Genomic DNA, 21,067 nt, shown 5'->3' with positions numbered 1-21,067 from the left:
AAAAACATACTCCTTTGGCAAGACTCATTGTGACCCATAGTGCAAATTCTTCTTTGCAGCATTTTTGCATTTGGTTTATTTAGGTTCTCACTTTTTTTTTTTTTTTTTTTAGCAAGTTGAGAGAAATTCACCAAATAATTTAATTTCTTAGTTGCCAAGAACAGACTGGACTTAGCGAAATTTACTAGCATTCTTTCTTTATTTGTTTGTTTCTCTCCCTCTCCAGATGTACATGTTGGGCTCAGCGCTCTTTCCTGTGAAGGAACTGTTGCAGGACAAGAACCACAGGTTACAACTGGTATTGAGGTAACACACACACTCACACACACGCACACACACACACACACACACACACACACATATCAATACATACATATATTGGTTTCATATCAGTACATAGCTTGAGACTAAGACTGTCCAAAGTGTATTTGCAATGGAGAAACATCACCTGAGGCTTGCCTCCAGGACAAAAGGAATTTTATAATTGTTGTAATTGAGACCATCCTCCGCCAGAAAAGACCCCACAGGTCATTTGTACTGCAGGTTGTTACCTATAGTTATGATTTAGAGTTAAGCAACCTCAAGTGGTCCTGTAAAAAAAACAACAACTCTGTGTTGTGTTGGGAATTGAGGTGACGTGACATAGTATAACAAGCCACAAAATCCACATTGGGAAACCCACATAGGGATGAACAATGCAGTAGGGGTTAACTATTTAGTGACTGGACTAATCATAACAATGGTCACCCCCCGCCGCCACTCCTTCCTCCATGTCTGCTACGGTCCTGCGTACAGTACACTGTGTAAGGACAGGAAAAGGCCACCGTAAACATCTGTGACATCTGTCTTGATAGTCACCCTTTTCATCACACGGCCTGTTCCTACCTTCTCCTTACATGCATTTATTGTGAAATAAAATGGCGTAGTTTGCAGGAAATATCACAGTGAAACCAGGACTCCACTTGCAATAAATAGTATTTTAGTTTCCAATGAAATTAACAGCATCTAATATATTTGGCAAATAAAAAATGATAAAACCTGAGGTTCAGAGTGCACTTGTTGACAGCTGTGTAGTGGAAAAGTAGGCAGGCTGTGAAACTTCTTGGTTTTTTATACACTAAGAGACTATGCACTTACTCATGAAAATCTCTTCATATAAGAGATTATGCAGGAATTAGATTTGGCAGATAAAGAAATAACACTATTATATCTGTTAAAAGTGGAAACTGGCTACCAGTTGAAAGAGCCATTTTATCTCCCGTCTTCTCATCTTGTTTGGACGGACAGATCGGCAGAAAACGAGCGGGTGGGGAACATCAACGTGGTCGCCTGGCAGATGGAGGAGAAAAGAGATCAGAGGACGCCAGTTGCTCGCCTGCCGGACACCATCAACGGCCGGGTACGAGGCCGGGGGGACATTCTTATTCACCGTCTCCCAAGTATAAAGGAAGTAGTTTCTAGACGGAGGACTCAAGTTACCAAACATGGTTTTAGTTTTATATCTATAAGTAATTGTAAAATAAGGTACATAATTGAAAAAGCTGCCTGATATCCAATTTTCAAGCAAAATTCAGAATTCCAACTTTAGTTTCAGTCTCAGACAAACTAATTATCCCAGTTCGAGCTCAGCAGGTAATTTAAGTGCCAAAAATTGTTCTAATTTGGTTGTTTATATTATTAGGTTAGGATTATTTTACAGTGTTTGCACTGGCCTAGTGCTTGGTTTGGGAATTAATCAGTCTGGGTGACATGCAGTCAGGCAGATGGCCATCCCCGCTCAAATCATGTAGAGCCAAAATGCATGTTTGTGTGTGTCACTTCATTCCTGCTTGTCTCTGTCTGTTTCTATTAATGCATTATCAGCAAAAGCCATTTAAACTACAGTATGTCACATGAAAAACACTTTTGCAGCGCCTCACATGTTAACTTGCCAGTGAATTGGTTCATTAAAATGAATTTGGGCTGGTGTAGGTGCAGTGTCGGCGTCAGTGCACATGTTCAAGTGTGGCGTAGGTGAGAGAAGCCAGTCCAGCGAGCGCTCGGAGTGGGTGGAGGTGGAGGTGGATCGAGCACATCAAAATTCATCGTTTGGGCTTTGTAATATTAATGCAGTGTTTATGTGTCCTGCAGACGGTGCTGCCTGTTGACGAGAGCCTGACCGAGTCGATGGGAGTCAGAACCAAGTACGCTTCACTATGCAAAGACACCCTGCTGCGCTCAGGTACGACATCCCTTCATATCAGTAGCTGCTGGTGGATTTTTTTTTTTTTTTTATTATTATTTAAAGGTCAAAGTTCCCTGCTACTTCAATTTCTACTACGAGTTTCATGATACTGAGGGGAAAAAAGTTTTCATTACAGAGTCAGGCTGGTCTGTGGTGCACCTCCACAATATTGGCACAGCCACAACAAAATAAAACGTTGGTTAATGCATAACCAGCAGACTAATGTGCTCTCAGCTATGAGAATGAAATTGAAATTTTGGGGTGACATTAGCTGATAAGAAAATTTTAACATATTGCCCAACCCTAGCAACAAATGCAGTGAGGGGGATACAAGGTAAAAAAAACAACCACAATGATCTACTATCTCTTTTTTTGTCTATTGTGGACCGTTTTCTCTATAAAAGAATAAAGAAATATTGGCAAAAAACATTTCCTAGCCCTAGCATGTGCTTTCCACATGCATTGAATTCATTGTGACTTTTTGCATGTGGGTTGGTGAAGTTTTCCAGCAAAACTGGGCGGTTATGTTTTCATACCTGTCTCTGTGTACGTACGTAAGATATCTCAAAAACTGACAGATTTGGATGAAACTTGGTGAAGCGATCACTCTTTGCCCACTGTTCATTAGATTTTCACGTTGATCCATATCTGGGATTTCTACCATTAGCTTTACATTTGCATGCTGTTTCATTGGAAAATCAAACCCAGAAAACAAATGATAAAAAAAAAAAAACATGAAGCCTTACAGTGGCTACAGCAGAAAATTCTTCAACACTGATGGAGTTTTGTGTCCTACCAAGTGCTTTCAAGTTTTTGCATTCAGATGCTGACAATTCACACATGGGCAACTCTTATCACATCGAAACCCTCAGCTGCCACAGATCTTGATATTACACACCCTTTGGTCTGCTTAATATTTGCATTTACAGTCCAGAGATGGCCTGCCAAATTGAACTTGACCCTACTCAACTTCTCATATTTCTCTTGCATAATACTATTTCCGTCATCCACATTTCCACCTATTCATTTTTTCGCCCCTCTTCCCTCCCTCCATTTCTCTCTCCTCCATGACCCCATGTAGGTAAATCCAGCCATAAATCCTATTATCAGGGGGAATATATTGATTGCTGTCCTGAGTCTCTGGGTCTCGGGGGTGTGGTGTGAGAGAGATCTGTTTACCTTGGTGAGGGATAGCTGATCCAGAAATAACAGTCATGTGAAATGTTTGAGAGGGCACAATAACCTCCCCTCCCCAGATGTTTTTTTTTTTTTTTCTTTTATGCTAAGTGGATGTTGAATGCTGTACACAAGACATTTCAGGAAGCAGCTGGCTTCCTTCCCAGTCAGAAACTTTGCGCAGTGCAGGTTTCAGTCCATACACCATAAGTAGTCCAGGCAATTTATAAGGTTGTATATCTTTTATATCCTTAGTATTTCTTGCCTGCTGTACTTATACCTTTTCCACAATGTTGTATTCTTTTGTTATTTATTCTCATCTGATCATCTGATTCAGTCTGGCTGGTTGTTGGATTGTTTTTTTGGTTGTCATGATTTATTTTGTTAGAAGCAAAGCTACGGTCAGCCAAACCAAAGTAATCATCTAAACAAAAAACTAAACTAAACTAAAGGAAAACTATCAAAACCAAAGTAGCTAAACTAAATATCCTTAACTAAGCCAAGCCAAAATAGACTAAACAAAGCCTAAACAAGATCAGATAAAGAACTAATCTTGACTCAGCAGAGATAAACTATACAACACTAAAGTAAACAAAAAGGTATGCTGATCTAATCTATGCAAAGACATTTTTCAAAGTTTATTCAGTGTAACTATTCTGAACCAAGCTACATTAAGCTGAGCAAAGCAAAGTTAAATGTATGTTGTGTTCCCTCAGTGTTTGGAGGCACCATGTCCAGGATGTACCGCTTCCCCACCACGGATGGGAATCATCTTCGGGTGCTGGAGCAGATGGCCGAGAGTGTCTTGTCGCTCAACGTCCCCAGACAGTTCGTCAAGCTGCTGCTGGAGGAGGATGCTGCCAGGTGCGTGCACACACACACACACACACACACACACATGCTGGTCATTCTCTTAGTCAAATTACTGTAGAATGGATAAGGTGTTGGGGCGACTTTGTCTGCTGGTGGCACCATGGCGACTGCTGCTATATTTTGAGACTTTTCAGACTTTCCTGGCATTATTTCCCAAATTGGCACAGGTGATGTCAGTTTTCAGTAATCGCTTTTCTGATTGCAGCACTGCCATACCAGCATGGTAATATATCAGTGTAGTTAAGATAATGGCTGTGTCCCAGGCACAAGACAGCTACCTGCTGCCCAGTTTGCACACAAGGTTCCTCTGAAGGACTCTGGCTTTAGACAGGCCACCGAGGCAGAAGATGTCACGCTGTTGCTAGGACACCACATTTGACAGCTGCTTCATTACAAACACCTGGTCTGTTCTCTTTTTTTTTCTGTTCGAGATTAAAAAAACAATGCCAAAATGGAAAATAAAAAAGTCATAATTAAACTAACAGCTGATCAAATACAAGATCAAGCCTGATGACGCAATATGTGAAACATGTGGCTTGCCTTATTGTCTATCACGTGCAAAACTTGTCTAAATGAATAGTTTATTTACTGAGTGGGTCTGCAGCTTTGTTGGTGTGCGGCAAGACTTTTTGTCTTGGGCATTTTTGAGATTTCCTGCGTCTGACCAGCCGCCAAAGAAATTGTGCAGCTGTTTATTTTTGTGAGTTGGTCAAACACGTTAATGCACCCAAAGGAGTTTGAGAGAGTGAATCTCAAATAAAACTTAGATTTTTAAGCAAGTAAATATTCAGTGACTTCACTACTTCTTTCTTGATAGAAAAGTAAAATTGACGTTATAATAGCTTACATTCATACAGAAACTCCTCAGGTGTGTGACGTAATTGTCTGTGGGACACAAAGGATCATGCGATGTCCTACCTAACATAGGATACATCTAGACTACCTTCTAAAACTGGCCAAATGGAGGCAACTCAGCAGGCAGCATTTTACCATTTTGAGACATGGGATAGTCTTTTTAAGCATTTAGATTTGAAAAGTTTTACAGTTTATTTCAAATATATTTGCAATGAAACAAAGCTCTGATTTAGTGACAAAAGATGAGTCATATGCACACGTTTTTGCTCATTAAGGCTTTTTCAGATCTCACTGTTTATGTCTTTCTCTCTCTCTCTCTGTCCATCTCTGTAATTCTCACTCTGCTTGTTTTTCTCTCTGTTGCTCTCTTTCTACCTCCCCCTTTTCCCCCCTCTGTTTCTTCTTCATTACCATCGTCCAGGGTGTGTGAGCTGGAGGAGCTGGGAGAGTTATCCCCCTGCTGGGAGAATCTACGGCGACAGATTGTCTCGCAGTACCAGACCACAATACTCGCGTACCAGGAAACACTGTCTGACCTTAACGACTACAGAGGTTAGTCCTGATCACCGTGGGAAATTAACACCTCGCACCAGCCAAGAGCTGGTCAATGTTGACTGTGGCAGGGAGGTTTATTGACTTTGCCAGCTATGCTGGCAACCAAACAGGCACTCCGTTGTACTGTTAAAGCAGCGTTCCTGCACTTTTGAAATTTTGTGGGATATCATGGGAAATAGGAGGCATTTCCAGGCATGGAAAGCGAAAGAATTCAAAGGTAACGGGTCAGGTCACAGGAATCTACAAGAATGTATTTATTTTACTGTATGTTTTGTCACACGTCAACTGCTGGAGATTGAAGATTAGATGTTGTTATACTTTTCTGGCCGCTTGATCAAGGCAAGCCCAACTGCACTGGGAGCTTTTTCCAGAGGCATTATCAAAGCAGGAAGGAAGAACATTTTTAGGTCGATGCACTTTGACTTAGTTGTGGAAAATTATTGGAAAAGTCATGTAACGTGGAAACCCCTTAAAATCTAGCTTTGATTGCTTTTTTCTGTCTGTTAGCAGCATATCTGGAACATGTGTGAGTGGATTTCCATGAAATTTAGCAGACAGATTGGTCTTGAGCCAAGAAGTAATTGATTACATTTAAGCCGTGATCCGGATTAGAAGATTGTTATCTTTTTGCCATAAGTATGAAACTAACCCTGACACTACTGTACTCCAAATCCTAAGGATGTGTTTGCAGCGTGAAGAAATCCAGTTTAACCTAAAATTTAGGCTACAACCACACAAAGTAAAGTTTGACCTTCCATGTAAAAGGAGAGACATCTTTTATTTTCCGTCTCTTCTCTCTCAGGTCCATCGTTCAAGGCCAGTAACCTGAAGGCAGAGAGGAAGCTGGAGTTTATGTCAACCAACCTGCATGTGCAGAGAATGAGAGTACAGGACGCCCTGGGCTTTGGTGAGACGCCTGCTCACACACACACACACACACACACACACACACACACTGACTTGTGAGCAATTTGTTATCTTCAGAAACATGGCAAGATACACTCTCACACATGCATGTATGCAGATGCACTGACAGTATGCATTCATGAGCACAGACCCACCTGTGAGCAATTTAGTGACCACACACTGATTTTTAAGCATTTACACAAAGCACATACGCAGACTGCCATCCTGTAAAATTAGATTTCTCTCACATTCACATCCACTCATCACACTTCATTTCCCCCTGCTCTCTACAGCTGCACACACACACATCAAATTGAGAGCAATTTACTGCCCACGCACACACACACACACACACACACACACACACACACACGCACACATGCACAGACTTGTTAGTGATTTACAAACCACCCATACACGTGTATATGCTGTACATACACACGTGCACACATTCCTGTAAGAGGACATTTTTTCTCCTTCAGATTTGTTTTTATGAGTGTTTTATGCAATTTCGTTGAATGATGAAATTGGCATTGCATACTGGCAAATAAATGGCCTTGTTTTTTGGTGTATGATTTATTTTTTTTTATTTATTTCTAACGCAGCAGCTTCTGTGGAATCAGCATTTTCCTCTGCTGACTGTGTATTGCCAATATCTTCTACCCCGTCAGGCTGTTGTTTTCTGATCGTTTTCTTTTCTTTGGAAAGAATCACCTGCCAATTGCTCCCATGAATCACATACATGGAGGAGTTGTTGTATTCAAACATGAATGCTTTAAATATTCACAGTAAAATTCTCCACACAAAATATGAATAGGGTGAATTGCAAAAAAAAAATCAATTAAGCCACCCCCTCCCCCAGTCTTTAGGGCATTTTATGAATTTCCCAAGCCTTTTTATCCTCCATCCCCTGGTAGTTTCTGACACTAACACACATACATACTTTTATTTGAAAACACTCTCTCACTCCATTTCGTTGCTTCTCTGTCTGAACCCTCCCTGTCCAGATCACACATATGACGTGATCACGATTGGAGCACCAGCGGCTCACTGCCAGGGCTTTAAAAACAGCGGCCTGAGGAAACTCATTCAGAAGTTTGAGGAGGCGAAGAAACAGTAAGTTGAGAGGGAACGGGGGTTTGGAGAGTGAGACTGCGGGGAATAGGATTAGGAAAATGAAGTTGCAAATCACTGCTGCTCCATAAAGTCCACAAATTTGGAGCAAAGTCTGTTTGTCAAATATAAAACAAGGAAATTAAATCCTTATTTTGGCATTGCTTCCTGTGAAACTTTAGTATGACTCTTCATGGATCCCTGTGGGGTGATTTGGCTTTTCAGTTTTAGTCAGAGGTCAGACAGCAACAGACCTGGAGCTGGTAGGGATTCAATGCCCAGCTCAAAGGCACTTCAGCAGGACTGATGCTCACCAGCACATGAGATTTAATATATTCTCTTGTTGCTTAGTAGTTTCCCTGCTGCCCCCTTCCAAACAGCTAACAGGTTTCTTTGGCCCAAGAGTCCTGAAACTTGACACATAAAGGAAACTGTGATCTCTCAACTCAAGTGACAGAAGAAAAAAAATTGCATTGCATGTGTTTTTTAATATTTTGCTCCTGTTAGAACTTTGTCATATTCGTTTCTTCATTCTTCATTTGACTGCTGTTGTTTCAAATATTGCAAGCAAAGTTTTCCATTCCTGAGTTTAAGTCTTATTTTTTTTGTCAAGTTTCCTTTCTGACAGGTGTTTAATTTCTCCTCAGAGGGAATGATTTCACATATGAGACTGTTCCATTTTGATTTGGCTGCTCCTGCAGTCATTCTCACATAAACCAAATGCATTGTTTCTTAAACTACTGCATTGATTCTGAATTTCAGTTTTCTGGCTTTTTTCTTAATTTTGTTTTTGTTACTTTTCTGGTCAGCATATATGAGGAGGGATGGTGAGTTGTTGTCCTGCTGTTCATTTCTTTGTTTTTACCCTCACTGTTTGCCTCTCACCTTTGCCCCACCCACAAAAACTTTTACTGTCACTCTGTCTTGGTTGTGTCAGTGTCAGTCAGCTGTTTTCCAAATCTCATGCATTGTTGATGGACGGCTTAGTAGGTTTGGAGTGACTTCATGTATTTAGGTAACATTTGAGCTGAGTGGTTGCACATACCAGACCTTCCACAGCTTATGATCACATGATGTCTGTGTATTAACTATGTGTTGTTTTTTAAAGTAACCTATATGTGTGTGGCCCAAAACTAGACACAATCATGTGTTGAAAAACATCCTTTTTATTATGCAGCACTAAGTTTGCCAAATGCCACTCAAGGATCAGGAGCTATTAAACTACTCATAAATAACATTGTAACAATATAACAAGTCCTACTTCTTTTTTTCTGCCTTTTGCAAAGACGTGATTAAGTTAAAGCATTTATAAGACTTTCCTAGACATGCAGAATAACTTTTATGATTTTTCAAAATAAATGGTATCTTCATGTATTTCTGTTGATGCAGGTCAGTCTTGTTGCTGTCTTTGTCTTTTACCTGTCGTGTTTCCTGACTCACTGTGTAGGACTGTTGGTTAAGATCAGGCATGTGCATGTTGAAGCTAACTACTGTATAGCAATGCACAATGAGCTGCAGAAACAGGCACTGTTCAAGGAGTACCATGACATTTTGAACTGTGGTGTTTTTCCTCCTGTCGGGTACTATATATTCTACTGAAAAAAAATATCTACATCTTTCAGCTTGCTTGAATCAGCTCATTAGCATTATTAACAATTCACTTTGAAACTAATCAGTGCTGCTAGTCCCCACAAGCTAAGAAACAACCATGTGGTCATATTATTGTCAATCGATTAATCAGTCATTAATTCTTGACTCTGATGCTTTTATCTCTTATTTATTTATTTATTTATTTATTTATTTCAGTCATTCTGTTGTTTTTACTGTATGTTCATATATGTTATTGCCCCATTATACTTGTCTTGCTAATTGACATTTCATTTCAGTCTCTAGTTTATGTTCAGAACTTGTAACCTGTACCTGTTGCTATATAAACAATGTTATTATTACTATTAAGCTAATAATCTACAGTAGCTTGTGGCTAGCAGCACCTTGTTGACACCAATGGGAACCAATAACCCCAGTAAGCCACTGGGCTTGCTTGTGCACATTGGTTGTCAACGATTTCGAGATGAAATTCTAGTGAGGTGATTTTTAATTAGCATGCCAAGTCAAAAAATATCATCCTGTAGGTGTCTGGTGAAGAAAGATACTGCAGAAATTCAAACTGTCAAGGTATCACTTCAACGTTTGACTCTTGTGTGTTGTTGCTCTCCACACAACAAAATAGAAACATTGAATGATAAATATAATTCCCCCCCAGTAAAATAACATTTGACATGGCTCTCAATTGGAGGCTTTAAGACACAACAGTCAAATGTCACATTACTAAGACACACACGTCGGTCGCTGTCATATGTTCTCATCCTGACACTGTATCTCGTCCTCCTCTGCAGCAGCGCTCTGTCTAGCTCGCAGTCCATCGTCTACATCCCGCAGGACATCGTGCGAGCCAAAGAGATCATCGCCCACATCAACACGCTGAAGACGCAGGTCAGCTACTACGCCGAGAGGCTCTCCAGAGCCGCCAAGGAGCGATCCGCCAACGGGCTGGAGAGGACGCTTGCCATTCTGGCAGATAAGGTGAGGGATTGGGGAATAGAATACAAGGGAATAGAACAGAATATAATAAATAGAATAGAGAAGGGAGGGGTGCAGGGATAGGCTAGGATTGGATAGGATAGAATAAGATAGAAATGGAGCTGAACAGAATAGCATAGAATAGAACAGAACAGAATCTTAAGATAGTTCTTGTCAATGTCCTTCCCTTTCTGTTTTCTCAGTTTTGTTTTCACTTTTTTTGTAAATAAAACTTAATTTTAATAAAAATTTAGTGGGTTTTGTTGGTCTTATCCACAGGCTTTCTATGGTCATGGAAATCCGGGAAATGGCTTACAATTTGAAAATGTAGTTGCCAGGCCTGGAAATATGTTGGAAAAACGATGAACTGTCCCTAAAGTTTTGAAAAAGTCATGGAGATTTTCAAAAATTATTAAATTGTGACAAGTGGAGCTAGAGAACAATTAAGATATCTTTGTTTCCTCGAAATCAGCTCTTGTAGCCAATCAGCCAATGAGAGTCAGGAGGTTTCTGTGAGGCATATTTATTTTTTCTTGCAATTCCACCCTCTAGTTGTAAGGTGTCCTTTACAGTTGACTCGTTACAATACATAAAAACAATCATGGAAAGTCATGGAAAAGTTTTGGAATTTAATTGGCAAATCAATGTAGAAACAGACCTGGAATGAATACAACAGGAGAATAATGTCAACATGACGAAGAATGTATGGAATCCTTGTACTTAAATGAAGCGCTATGATAGAAAACTCATAATGTGTTTTATTTTAATCCCAGTGGTCATTTATTTGTTAAGTAGGTGTTGATTTCATGAAATGATGAATATAATGTTGGATGACTTGTTTTGCGATGATTCATACACATAAAAACATGGAGCTGCCTCTCTCCCCATCAGACTCGTCAGCTGGTGACAGTGTGTGACTGTAAGCTCCTGGCGTCAGCCATCCAGGCCCTGAACGCAGCGCGACCCGAGTACATTGCCTCCAAAGCGTCTCCCTCTGCCGACTCAGAGCAAGTAGTCCTTCGTAACGACCAGGACACACTGCTGGCCAAGTGGAGTGGCCGCAACAGCCGATCCTCGCTTCATGCAGACTGGCATGAGGAGGAGTGGGTCAGTATAGAACCTGGACTCTTCAGGTTCAGTTTTCCTCTAACCCCTGTTTCACCTCAGGTCTTCACGGGGGCCATGAGAGGAGTGAAATAAAGTGTAGAAATGGTCATAAATCATTTTATTTTACTGATTGAATAACTGTTTTTTTTGTGTTTTATTTTAAAGGCAGACTTTGAATAAAATTCCTGTGCTATGCCAGAACTAGTCAAAAATATTGGTGCCTTGCATGTGTGGCTCCACGCTTCAGGCAGTCTTAGGCAGGAGTTTGCAGTTGTATAATCAAGCTTGACTTTTACATTTGCCTAGATTATGTAAATCTTTGTTAAACAAAAATGTGGTATGCTGCCTGGTTTGCATAAAGATACTGTTTGTCTTATCTTTTGTATGTCTCTTCTCTCCTCTGCTTTCCCTTTCTGAATAGCTATTTTGTCTTTGGTATGGTATTATGGTATTATTTTTGGCATTATGTCATGTATGAATGTGAGCCTGAGGCACAAAGATGAATGCAACAATGTAAATTTCTCTGCTCCTCTCCTCTCCTCAGGAGAAAGTGTGGCTGAATGTGGACAAATCTCTGGAGTGCATCATCCAGCGCGTCGACAAGCTGCTGCAGAAGGAGAGGAGACCCATTGACAGCTGTGTGGACAGTACCCAGCCTGACCAGCAGGGCGGCGTCAGTAAGAAAGGTGATACACAAGCACACACATGTAAAAATAAAAGCTTTTTAGTTATTTTGCAAGATACAGTTTTTTTTTCTAACTAGGCATTATACTGTTTGCTCGATCAGTAAGGCAACACACAGTTCTTTTTTGTAGCGAAATTGTTCATTTATTTAGTGTTTATTATACTGTTTGTGTAATAAACGTGTGATGCATTTATTTTTCCCCTCCCTACCCCCTCCAGTAACAAAATATATTTCATTGGCATTATGTTTTTTATACTAGTAGTATGAAGATTTTTCTTTAGTGGTTTTTAGAATACTTACTTACACTTTAACAGTATAAGAAGTTATGTGAAGGAAATTCAGTTTTATATGATGGATTGACAGTATGCAATTTTAATAATTTATTATAATTAATTTTAATTTAGATACAGTAACTGAAATAAAAAGTGAATAAATATAGAAGTTATTAACATTATATACAGTTCAATGATGACCTGACATAGCAGATGGAATACATTTTGTATGAACTGAATGAAAAATAAAGTCCAAATTATAGCAATGAATGAAAATAGATTCAATTTAGATTCATAAATCAACTGACATAGGACATTTTAAGCTCTGTAAATAATGCTGCTGTATACGGCTGTGAAAGGTAACGGGAGAACACGAGCCTTCTGGATCAACCCAGGAAGTATACAACAGGAATCTTCATCACCATCATCATCAATCCTCCCACCGCTACCATCATCATCACCTTCCTTTCCATCCTCATCCTCTGTGCCCGCTCTCTCCTCTGCATGCCGTCCCGACCCTGAACAAGAAGCCTGTAGGTTTAATTTTATTTCTTCTTCTTCTTTTTCTTCTTCCTCATCATTTTGTACCCTACTTCTCTTTCTGTTTTTTCTATTTAATTCAGTTCAGTCTTGTATAATTTTGAGTCATGTTGACATGAGAAACCTATTTTCCTTCACCTCTTGATAGTTTTTCTTATTCCAAACAAGACAGGTATTTTTTTAAGTGACTCATCCTCATCAACTATAGAAAAACTGTCTTTTATTAAGCATTTTGCTTTGTGTAGAGTCTTCGTTGCTGTCTTTTTGCCCTGTCTAAAGTCCATGATATCACAAACTGTAGCTGTGACCAGAAAATGACAAAAGAGCATTTTATCCTGTAGCTTCGCCAGCAACGTGCTGCTGTGTTGCTTTTGGGCTGAATGTAGCCGGCCTGTCAGCCAGCTATTGTATCTGAGATTTGTGCTTACTGTACATGGTGCTGGACCTGGATTAAATTTCTATCAAAACACTTCCTTTCACCCTTTCACTGAAGCTGCCTTTTGGTGGCAGCTCCAGTGTGTAGGGTGTCCTTTAACCAGCAGGTCACGGGGTGGAACCTCATAACAGCCAATCAGAATCTATTAGTGCGTGCTGTCAAAGTGTCCTTGAGCAAGACACTGAACACCTGCCTCCATAATTGTGATTTGTTCTGGAAAAGACATATGAAGGACACTTTCTGCACACACCCAGACCTTTTTTAAATTATTTTTATTTTCAGTTGTTTGGTTGTGTCATGCTCATCTCCAAATTATGTGCTTTGCATATTGAACTTGGTGCATTTGCAGCACTCTGACTTGAGGCAAGCCCTGCACTTTATCAGTGTCACCCTCTGGTGGACAGAGGGTATTCACAAGCTGAACAAGCACATCAAACTATTCCAGTGTCAGCTTTCCAAACAGACACTACACAGGCAGCGATAAACCTCTCAGCGCTCTGTTTTCCCAGCAGGAAGTCGTGCAGCCACATCGTCCATTTCAAAAAACACTCCTCGTCCTCTTCTTCATCGCAATCACATGCCTGCCCATGTTAATTTTTTAACAACAACCTCTGTTACTACAGGATAAACAGCTAACGCTCATAAGGCAACCCGGAGGCTGTTGTCAAACTTTGTGTTGCTGAGCAACACGAATGATGTAGTGCAGCTTTTGAGCCCCTGTTCTCACTGTTAGCTGTTGATGCTCACTGCTGAGCAGGAGAAAATAGTGGCCAAAGAAGATCAGCTAAATTCATTCAGACACTGAAAGACAAGTCACCAGTTAAGGAATAATTCACCTGAAAATAAGTACCACTCACCTTCATGTCAGTTGAAGCACTGGTGAAGTTTGTTTCACTTTAACACACAGCCAGTTGGCCAGTACACCTTAATTTCTGCCTTCTCCAAAACAACTGGAGTGAATAGAGACCATTTCCAAAAAAAAAACGTAAAAATTTCCATAAAATTACTCCAGACAGGGTAATCCAAATTTTTTGAAGCTGCTACATCTTCCTCTCTTCTGATGCACCAAATCATCTGTCACCATAGAAGTAAGTAGATGTTGCCTTCAAATCAATGTGTGTTACATTGACAAATAAGCCTCACCAGTGTTTCGGTTAACATGAGTGTATGATGGCAAAGTGTTTGTTTTTGGGTGAACTGTTTCTTTTAAGCACCAGTATATTGTCCAGTATCTTGTGGTGTTTAGGTCCCGCTGTGCCAGTCATGCTCAGTCTGTCCTAAAGTCATGTGATTTGTGTTTGAAGTTTCTCGGATAGAGCTTTGACCCAGGTCTGCAGTGTATTTCTGTGTGTCTTTGCTGCCCTGTGGCTTCTAGCGCCCCCTAATCATGCATGTTGCACCTCCATCCCCTCTTCCAGATGGAAGCCCCAGCACTGAGGAGGCATACCCAGGTAAGAGCTGCCCCCCTCCACCCTCACCATGCTTCTCTCCTCTCTCTGGGACTCTGGTTCCCTGGGTCAAAAGTACTGTCAGATTAATTGAAAGGATCAGTGTCGGGGAGAGATAAAGGCTTGGATTAAAAAGTTAAGATGATGATTTAATACTTTTGATTTCAGTCTGTTTTTCCTCACCAGATACTTTGGCATACCGCAGGCAAAACTATTCCAAAAGTTTTTATTTAGCCCACTCAAAAAACCTCTGCAATCATGCACCCCAAGCAGACCTTAATACTTAGTCAAATTTGCAAACACTCTTGTATCTGTAAAATTGTTGGGCATAAACTGAAGATACTGCTTAAGCTCTAATTAATGAATCTTTACCCCAGTGCACTACTTTTTTCTCCCTCTCTCACATCAGCCTTAAACCCCAGCGCTTCTGCTTTCCCTGTTGCTAAATGATCAGCCTCTGTTTCACCTGTTTGCTGTCATGGCATCAGTGTTTTCATACCAACTCATAACATATTAAACTTTATCAATACAGTTTCGCTTTCATTTTTCCATTCAGTTCCAGTAGTCTTAATGGCACCCAGAGTTATAAATCGAAGAAGCATTTTGACTGGATTGTGGGTTGATGAGATGCAGAAGAGGCATGAATTCCATCTGTTTGCGTGTGCATGTGTGTCACTGTTGGACATGTTTTTGTGTGTGTGCCCTTATGTATCTCTGTATGTTCCCCTATTTAGTGCCCTAATCTTCTATCCAGTCCCTGTCTGTGTTCATCAAAATATATCTGTATGTGTTTCTGTATACATGTTTCTACAAGTATACAAATGTGTATGTGTGTGTGTGTGTGTGTGTGTGTGTGTGTTTCCCAGGTGAATGGAGTGAGGCCCTGTACCCTCTCCTCACCACGCTTACCGAGTGTGTCGCCATGATGAGTGACAAAGCCAAGAAGTCCATGGTGTTCCTTCTGATGCAGGACAGCGCCCCGACGATAGCCATGGACCTGTCACTGCAGTACCGCCGCGACGTCGTCTTCTGCCAGACGGTCAGCACATACACACACACACACACACACACGCACACACACGCACATACTGACTAATATAACTTTATATTTGCATTTTAAGCAATTAGACGGCGCTCTTACCTTGAGCAATCCATAGCGAGTGCATAAGAATAATGAGTGTCAGTCTCTAGAGGCCCAAACTTTCCAGATGCATCATTTGAAGGATCCATCATGTACAACAGATGGGACATTTGAAGCGTCACTATCAACGCACTTTAGCACTGTAAGGGCAATGTATTGTATTGTGACTTATTCTATGTGTTTATCAGTGCAAATTAGATTTTTTTAATATATGCATCATTAGTTGGATGTGCATTTCTGCCTCAAATCATCAAAAATTACAAGTGAACAAAAATAACAAGTGCAAATGTTTGAGCCTTACAATGTGCACATGACCACTGTCGGAGTAATGAGACAAGAGTGAATTACTAAGAAATAGTATAAACGCTATAGAAAGAGGAGTCTTTTTTCCGCTCTAAAACACACACTCCTACACTCCAGTGCTGCCTGGCAGGAACACCGCAGTTCTATAGGCCAATGTTAAAAAGAGGATGTAAGCTCAGAGGGAGCCGAGTAGTACTTGAGCCACACTTGTTCTCCTGTTGGCCCAGATCTTTTCTTTTACCTCTGGGACTCTACTCTTTGTCTAAAAAAATACTGAGGGTCAGTGGATTACCTACTCACCTTACCAAAAAAGTAGTCATCATATATGATGCTGCACTTCACACTTATTCAGTACATAGACATAATTCTAAAAAAAAAAAAAATGCATATCACAATATAGACTAATAAACCTCCGATATTTTGGAATTGGGATGCATTCCTTTGCTACAAATCAAGGTGCATATCAGAGATTTATGAATTTATTTATTTATTTATTTATTCATTCATTCACTCATTCATTTATGTACTGACAAACTCCTAAGTGTTAGCAACTCATTCCTTCTCTCACATATTGTTTTTAAGTACACATTTTTTAAGTACTGGAAGAAATAACATAAAGAAGTCTGTGCCCACACATACTGTACCTGATGCAATTATTATAATATCAGCCTGTTACATAAGGTATGTCAATGTGATTTGCAAAAACTTGTTTGTTAGACATCCCTCTCACATGGATGCATAGAAACCCACAACATGCAATCACTTACATAATGTCATGAGCAGCCTGGCCTGACAGCAGCTAAATATAAAAGCTTATGTTGATTTGAATTAGGCACACATGCAGATACACAGTGTGAACAACAACACCATAATGTCTTGCGTGTGACTGTGTTCCATCACACAGCAAACAAGCATTCATAGCACTATTGCATGTTGATGATATGTATTTTATCCTGTAAACAGTGACAAACTTGCAAGTGATTTTATCTTGTATCCAAACGTATTAATTTTATTGCAAGAGACTTTGAATCAAAATATTTTGTCTGTGTGAAACGCTGATGATGATGCATGTTGTCATTAGTGATACTGATGTGTGTATTGTTAACGCTGACGTGTGTGTGCTGTTGCAGCTCACCGCCCTCATCTGCGGCTTCATCATCAAGCTGAGGAACTGTCTCCGTGACGACGGATTCCTTCGGCAGCTCTACACCATCGGCTTGCTGGCACAATTCGAATCCCTGCTAAGCACCTACGGTACACACACACACACACACACACACACACACACATACGGGTCCATCTAATCAAATACAATCACCCATGTCTCCTCTAGCCTTTATGGGACTTATACCTGTTGTTTTGTTTGTGTGTGTGTGTGTGTGTGTGTGTGTGTGTGTGTGTGTGTGTGTGTGTGTGTGTGTGTGTGTGTGTGTGTGTGTGTGTGTGTGTGTGCTTGTGTGCACATGGATGTGTGTGTGCTTCCAGGGGAGGAGCTGGCCATGCTGGAGGATATGAGTATCGGCATCATGGATCTCCGCAATGTCACCTTTAAAGTAAGAGCAGGCAAAATGAGAAAACTGTTGCATTGTATGTTGCATTCTACATAAACACAATTACTCTATTGAGTTAATTGTGAAATAATGAGTCTTTTGGATAAACACTGCATTGACATTCCCATTGAGCCCATTTAGGCCACTGATGCTAAAATGTGGATTACATTAGATTAGATTGGATAAAAGTTGCAGGAGCTCTCTGGGGAAATTGGGCCATTGCAGCAGTGAAAGGTATGAGAATACATCATAAAAGTATAAATATACTGCTGTAAAGGATATAAAGAAAAATATAGCAAATGAAGTCATGCAAAACTAGAGGTGTGCAGATATCTGCCAGTTGTAGAAAGTAGTGAAAACAAATGTTTGTCAAAGGTTTTGAATCACTGCAACCACAAGAGGGTCTTCATCACACAATCAAAACTGTGGCTGATATGCCCAGGTTCTGAGAGCAGCCCCAGATAGACACACAGACACACACAGGCAGGGATAAAAAGTATGGATTCTAAAGAAGATGTGCAAAATAGCAGCAGTACTATCTATCAGCAAAACCTACTGAAACATAACAGTAGAACAACTTGAGATTTATGCCTTACGAAAACATGAAGAAATATTAAAAATAACAAAATGATAAAACTGTCTACACGTCTTTCAAAATAATGATAAAAAAAAAAAAAACAAACTCAACACTCAATGTATAGTAAGGCACAATATGTCTGCTCGTTTGGTCGTCTCTCTCAGGTCACCCAAGCGACTGGCAGCTCCGCCCCCGACATGCTGCCCGTCATCACAGGGAACCGGGACGGCTTCAACGTTCGCATCCCGCTGCCAGGAACCATGTTCGATGCGTTGCCGCGGGAGATCCAGAACGGCATGCTTCTCCGGGTGCAACCGGTGCACTTCAACGTCGGCATCAATGAGCAGCAGACTCTGGCTGAGAAGTGAGCAAGGGAGGAGGGGAGAGAGAGAGAGAGAGAGAGCTGGAGGAAAGATGGGATGGATGTTAGAGGACCATACTGGTGTCTTTGCTTTAGTGTTATTTACGACAATACATGCATTCCTAACATCCCAAACAACCGTTTTCCAAACCATACCATACCTTTTTAGAATATTCAGTTCCCTATTGTTTGTTAATAAGAAAATAAGCCTGAGGAGGATGTTCAACGTGATGGATTATCTCTCTCAAGAAAGCATCTTTTTGTACAGCACTGAAATGAGTGGAAATTATTGTCTGTCTGGAAGGAAAAAACACATTTAGACAAATAAATCACCAACATATGTTTTGGCAAATGATCTACAACAAAACAAAGTATGTTTAAATTGCTGTGAATAGGCTAAAATGTGCCATCAGGGTCCTTTAAAGCTCCACTAGGCAACTTTGCACTTGGGTGACCCCAAGTGGCAGCAGGAGAGAGCTGTTTGAATCTTTGAAAGTTGAGGTGATGTCACTATCCACAAATCATTGAAGTCGCTAGATTGTGCATTCCATGGACCAAATTTTATTTTATTTTTTGTTGTTGTTGTTGTTCTATTTCTTCTGGCCCTTGAAGAGGTGATGTGGGTGAAAAAACAAACAAACCAAAAAAACTGGCAGCAGGTTCAACTTTCTCTGTCACAGCCTCAGTTGGGGAATTTAAGCCGTTTTAATGTGTGTTTCTGTGTGTGTCACTCAGGTTTGGAGACACCTCCCTCCAGGAGATCATTAACTTGGAGAGCTTGGCGAGACTGAATTCTTATTATGAGCAGTTTAAAGAAGTCCTACCTGAGGACTGTAAGTATAAAAATGGATATCTGTTTTTATCTACTTGTAGTTATATTCCTGATGTTGTAGAAAAAAAACATACACTTCCAAGAAGTTCATTTGTCATGAACAAGTAAAAAAGTATGTCTGTTATTAAGGTAATTTTACAATGGAGTGGGAGAATAGTTAAGTAATAGTATCAATGCACTCATATGGATTGTTTTCAATATATATCACAATGTAAATTCATGTGTGCAAAATCACATATTAAATTACTATATTAATGTTATTCTCATTGAATTCTCATTGAGTGTGTATCACGATAGCATTGAATTATTACCCAGCCCGAAATACAATTAAAATACACAGTCAACAGGCACGTAACTTGAACTTAAGATGAAAGGAAATACATGAAAATTGCAGTCACTTGTTTTTGCTTGACATGAACAGCAGGGTAAACACAGGTTTTACTAATGATGTTAATTAAGGCTCCGCTGCATTAAGTGAAGCAGAGCCTTTCCTACCAGGACCCTGGCTCTGCAAGACCTGAACCTTCATTAATGTCATCAGTAACACCTGTGTTTACCCTGCTGTTCATGTCAGATGGCTGCTGTGAAAAAGGGTCTGTTACCTGTGGATATTAAATATTAACTCCAGTGTACCCCAGTAAGATCAGTGCTGCAAGTAATTGACCTTCTCTGTGATTTTTCAACAAAGCCACAATGTTTATCCTCAGTTTGTTTGAATGGTAAGCACAGCTGTCTCACTCTCCCCCAATCTTCTGTTCTCTCTGTCCTTCCCTCTTCTCCTCCTCTCTTCTCACATCACCTGTTTCCCATCCCTCAGGCCTCCCAAGGTCTCGTTCTCAGACTTGTCTGCCTGAGCTGCTGAGGTTTCTGGGGCAGAACGTCCACGCCAGGAAAAATAAGAATGTGGACATCCTCTGGCAAGCCGCCGAGGTAAAAGGATCTTATTTACTTAAAAACATTTGGGGCAAAAAAACGTAAATAGATATGAGTTCATTGTCTTTCTCAAGAATATTTCCGCAGGGAAAGACTTGCTGAATGTGACTTTGTGGTCTCCCTCAGCCTGATATTCATCTGTCAACATGTTTTAACGTCCCTGTCAGATCTGTCGCCGGCTGAACGGTGTGCGCTTTACCAGCTGCAAAAGTGCTAAGGACCGAACGGCCATGTCGGTGACGCTGGAGCAATGCCTGATCCTGCAGCACGAACATGGCATGGCGCCGCAGGTCTTCACGCAGGCCCTCGACTGTATGCGCAGGTAGGAGGCCATCGTACTGTCTGAGTCAAAAGTACAAATCATTAAAACCAGACCTGGGCATCAAAAAAGATTTCAACTTTGTTTCATCAGGGCTGCCACATGTCTTTACATGTCCTCTTCAGAACGCAGTATACAAAATGTTTCACGTGGAAAACATAACTATTCAAAATGCTTTCATTCACTGTCTGGGTTCCAGAACAAGTCTGGAAAGTCTTCATAGTTAATACAAATTAAATGAATACATAAGGTCAATAAAATTCCCCTATCTGGAAAAGTCA

General features: G+C 40.5%; 1 protein-coding gene across 5 annotated transcripts in view; it reads left to right on the top strand.

The window, feature by feature from the left end:
* The window catches only part of LOC115371394 (type I inositol 3,4-bisphosphate 4-phosphatase-like), a 70,405-nt gene that overhangs the window by 34,330 nt on the left and 15,008 nt on the right, over positions 1–21,067 (top strand). For 2 of the 5 annotated variants that reach the window (XM_030068750.1, XM_030068785.1), the window contains exons 7-26: positions 227–306; positions 1,288–1,399; positions 2,131–2,221; positions 4,117–4,264; positions 5,550–5,680; positions 6,486–6,590; positions 7,597–7,705; positions 8,512–8,529; positions 10,099–10,285; positions 11,174–11,389; positions 11,934–12,075; positions 12,706–12,879; positions 14,741–14,773; positions 15,637–15,809; positions 17,345–17,468; positions 17,700–17,767; positions 18,506–18,705; positions 19,438–19,535; positions 20,352–20,464; positions 20,635–20,789. In XM_030068750.1, coding sequence (XP_029924610.1) covers positions 227–306; positions 1,288–1,399; positions 2,131–2,221; positions 4,117–4,264; positions 5,550–5,680; positions 6,486–6,590; positions 7,597–7,705; positions 8,512–8,529; positions 10,099–10,285; positions 11,174–11,389; positions 11,934–12,075; positions 12,706–12,879; positions 14,741–14,773; positions 15,637–15,809; positions 17,345–17,468; positions 17,700–17,767; positions 18,506–18,705; positions 19,438–19,535; positions 20,352–20,464; positions 20,635–20,789 — 2,477 coding nt within the window. The remainder of the gene's footprint in view (positions 1–226; positions 307–1,287; positions 1,400–2,130; positions 2,222–4,116; positions 4,265–5,549; positions 5,681–6,485; positions 6,591–7,596; positions 7,706–8,511; positions 8,530–10,098; positions 10,286–11,173; positions 11,390–11,933; positions 12,076–12,705; positions 12,880–14,740; positions 14,774–15,636; positions 15,810–17,344; positions 17,469–17,699; positions 17,768–18,505; positions 18,706–19,437; positions 19,536–20,351; positions 20,465–20,634; positions 20,790–21,067) is intronic. The other 3 variants (XM_030068767.1, XM_030068758.1, XM_030068776.1) reach the window with 3 other exon arrangements.

This window comes from Myripristis murdjan, chromosome 2 (assembly GCF_902150065.1).
Source record: "Myripristis murdjan chromosome 2, fMyrMur1.1, whole genome shotgun sequence".
Lineage (NCBI taxonomy): Eukaryota > Metazoa > Chordata > Actinopteri > Holocentriformes > Holocentridae > Myripristis > Myripristis murdjan.
The sequence above is the reverse complement of the archived record's forward strand: the minus strand, read 5'-3'. Positions and strand labels throughout refer to the sequence as shown.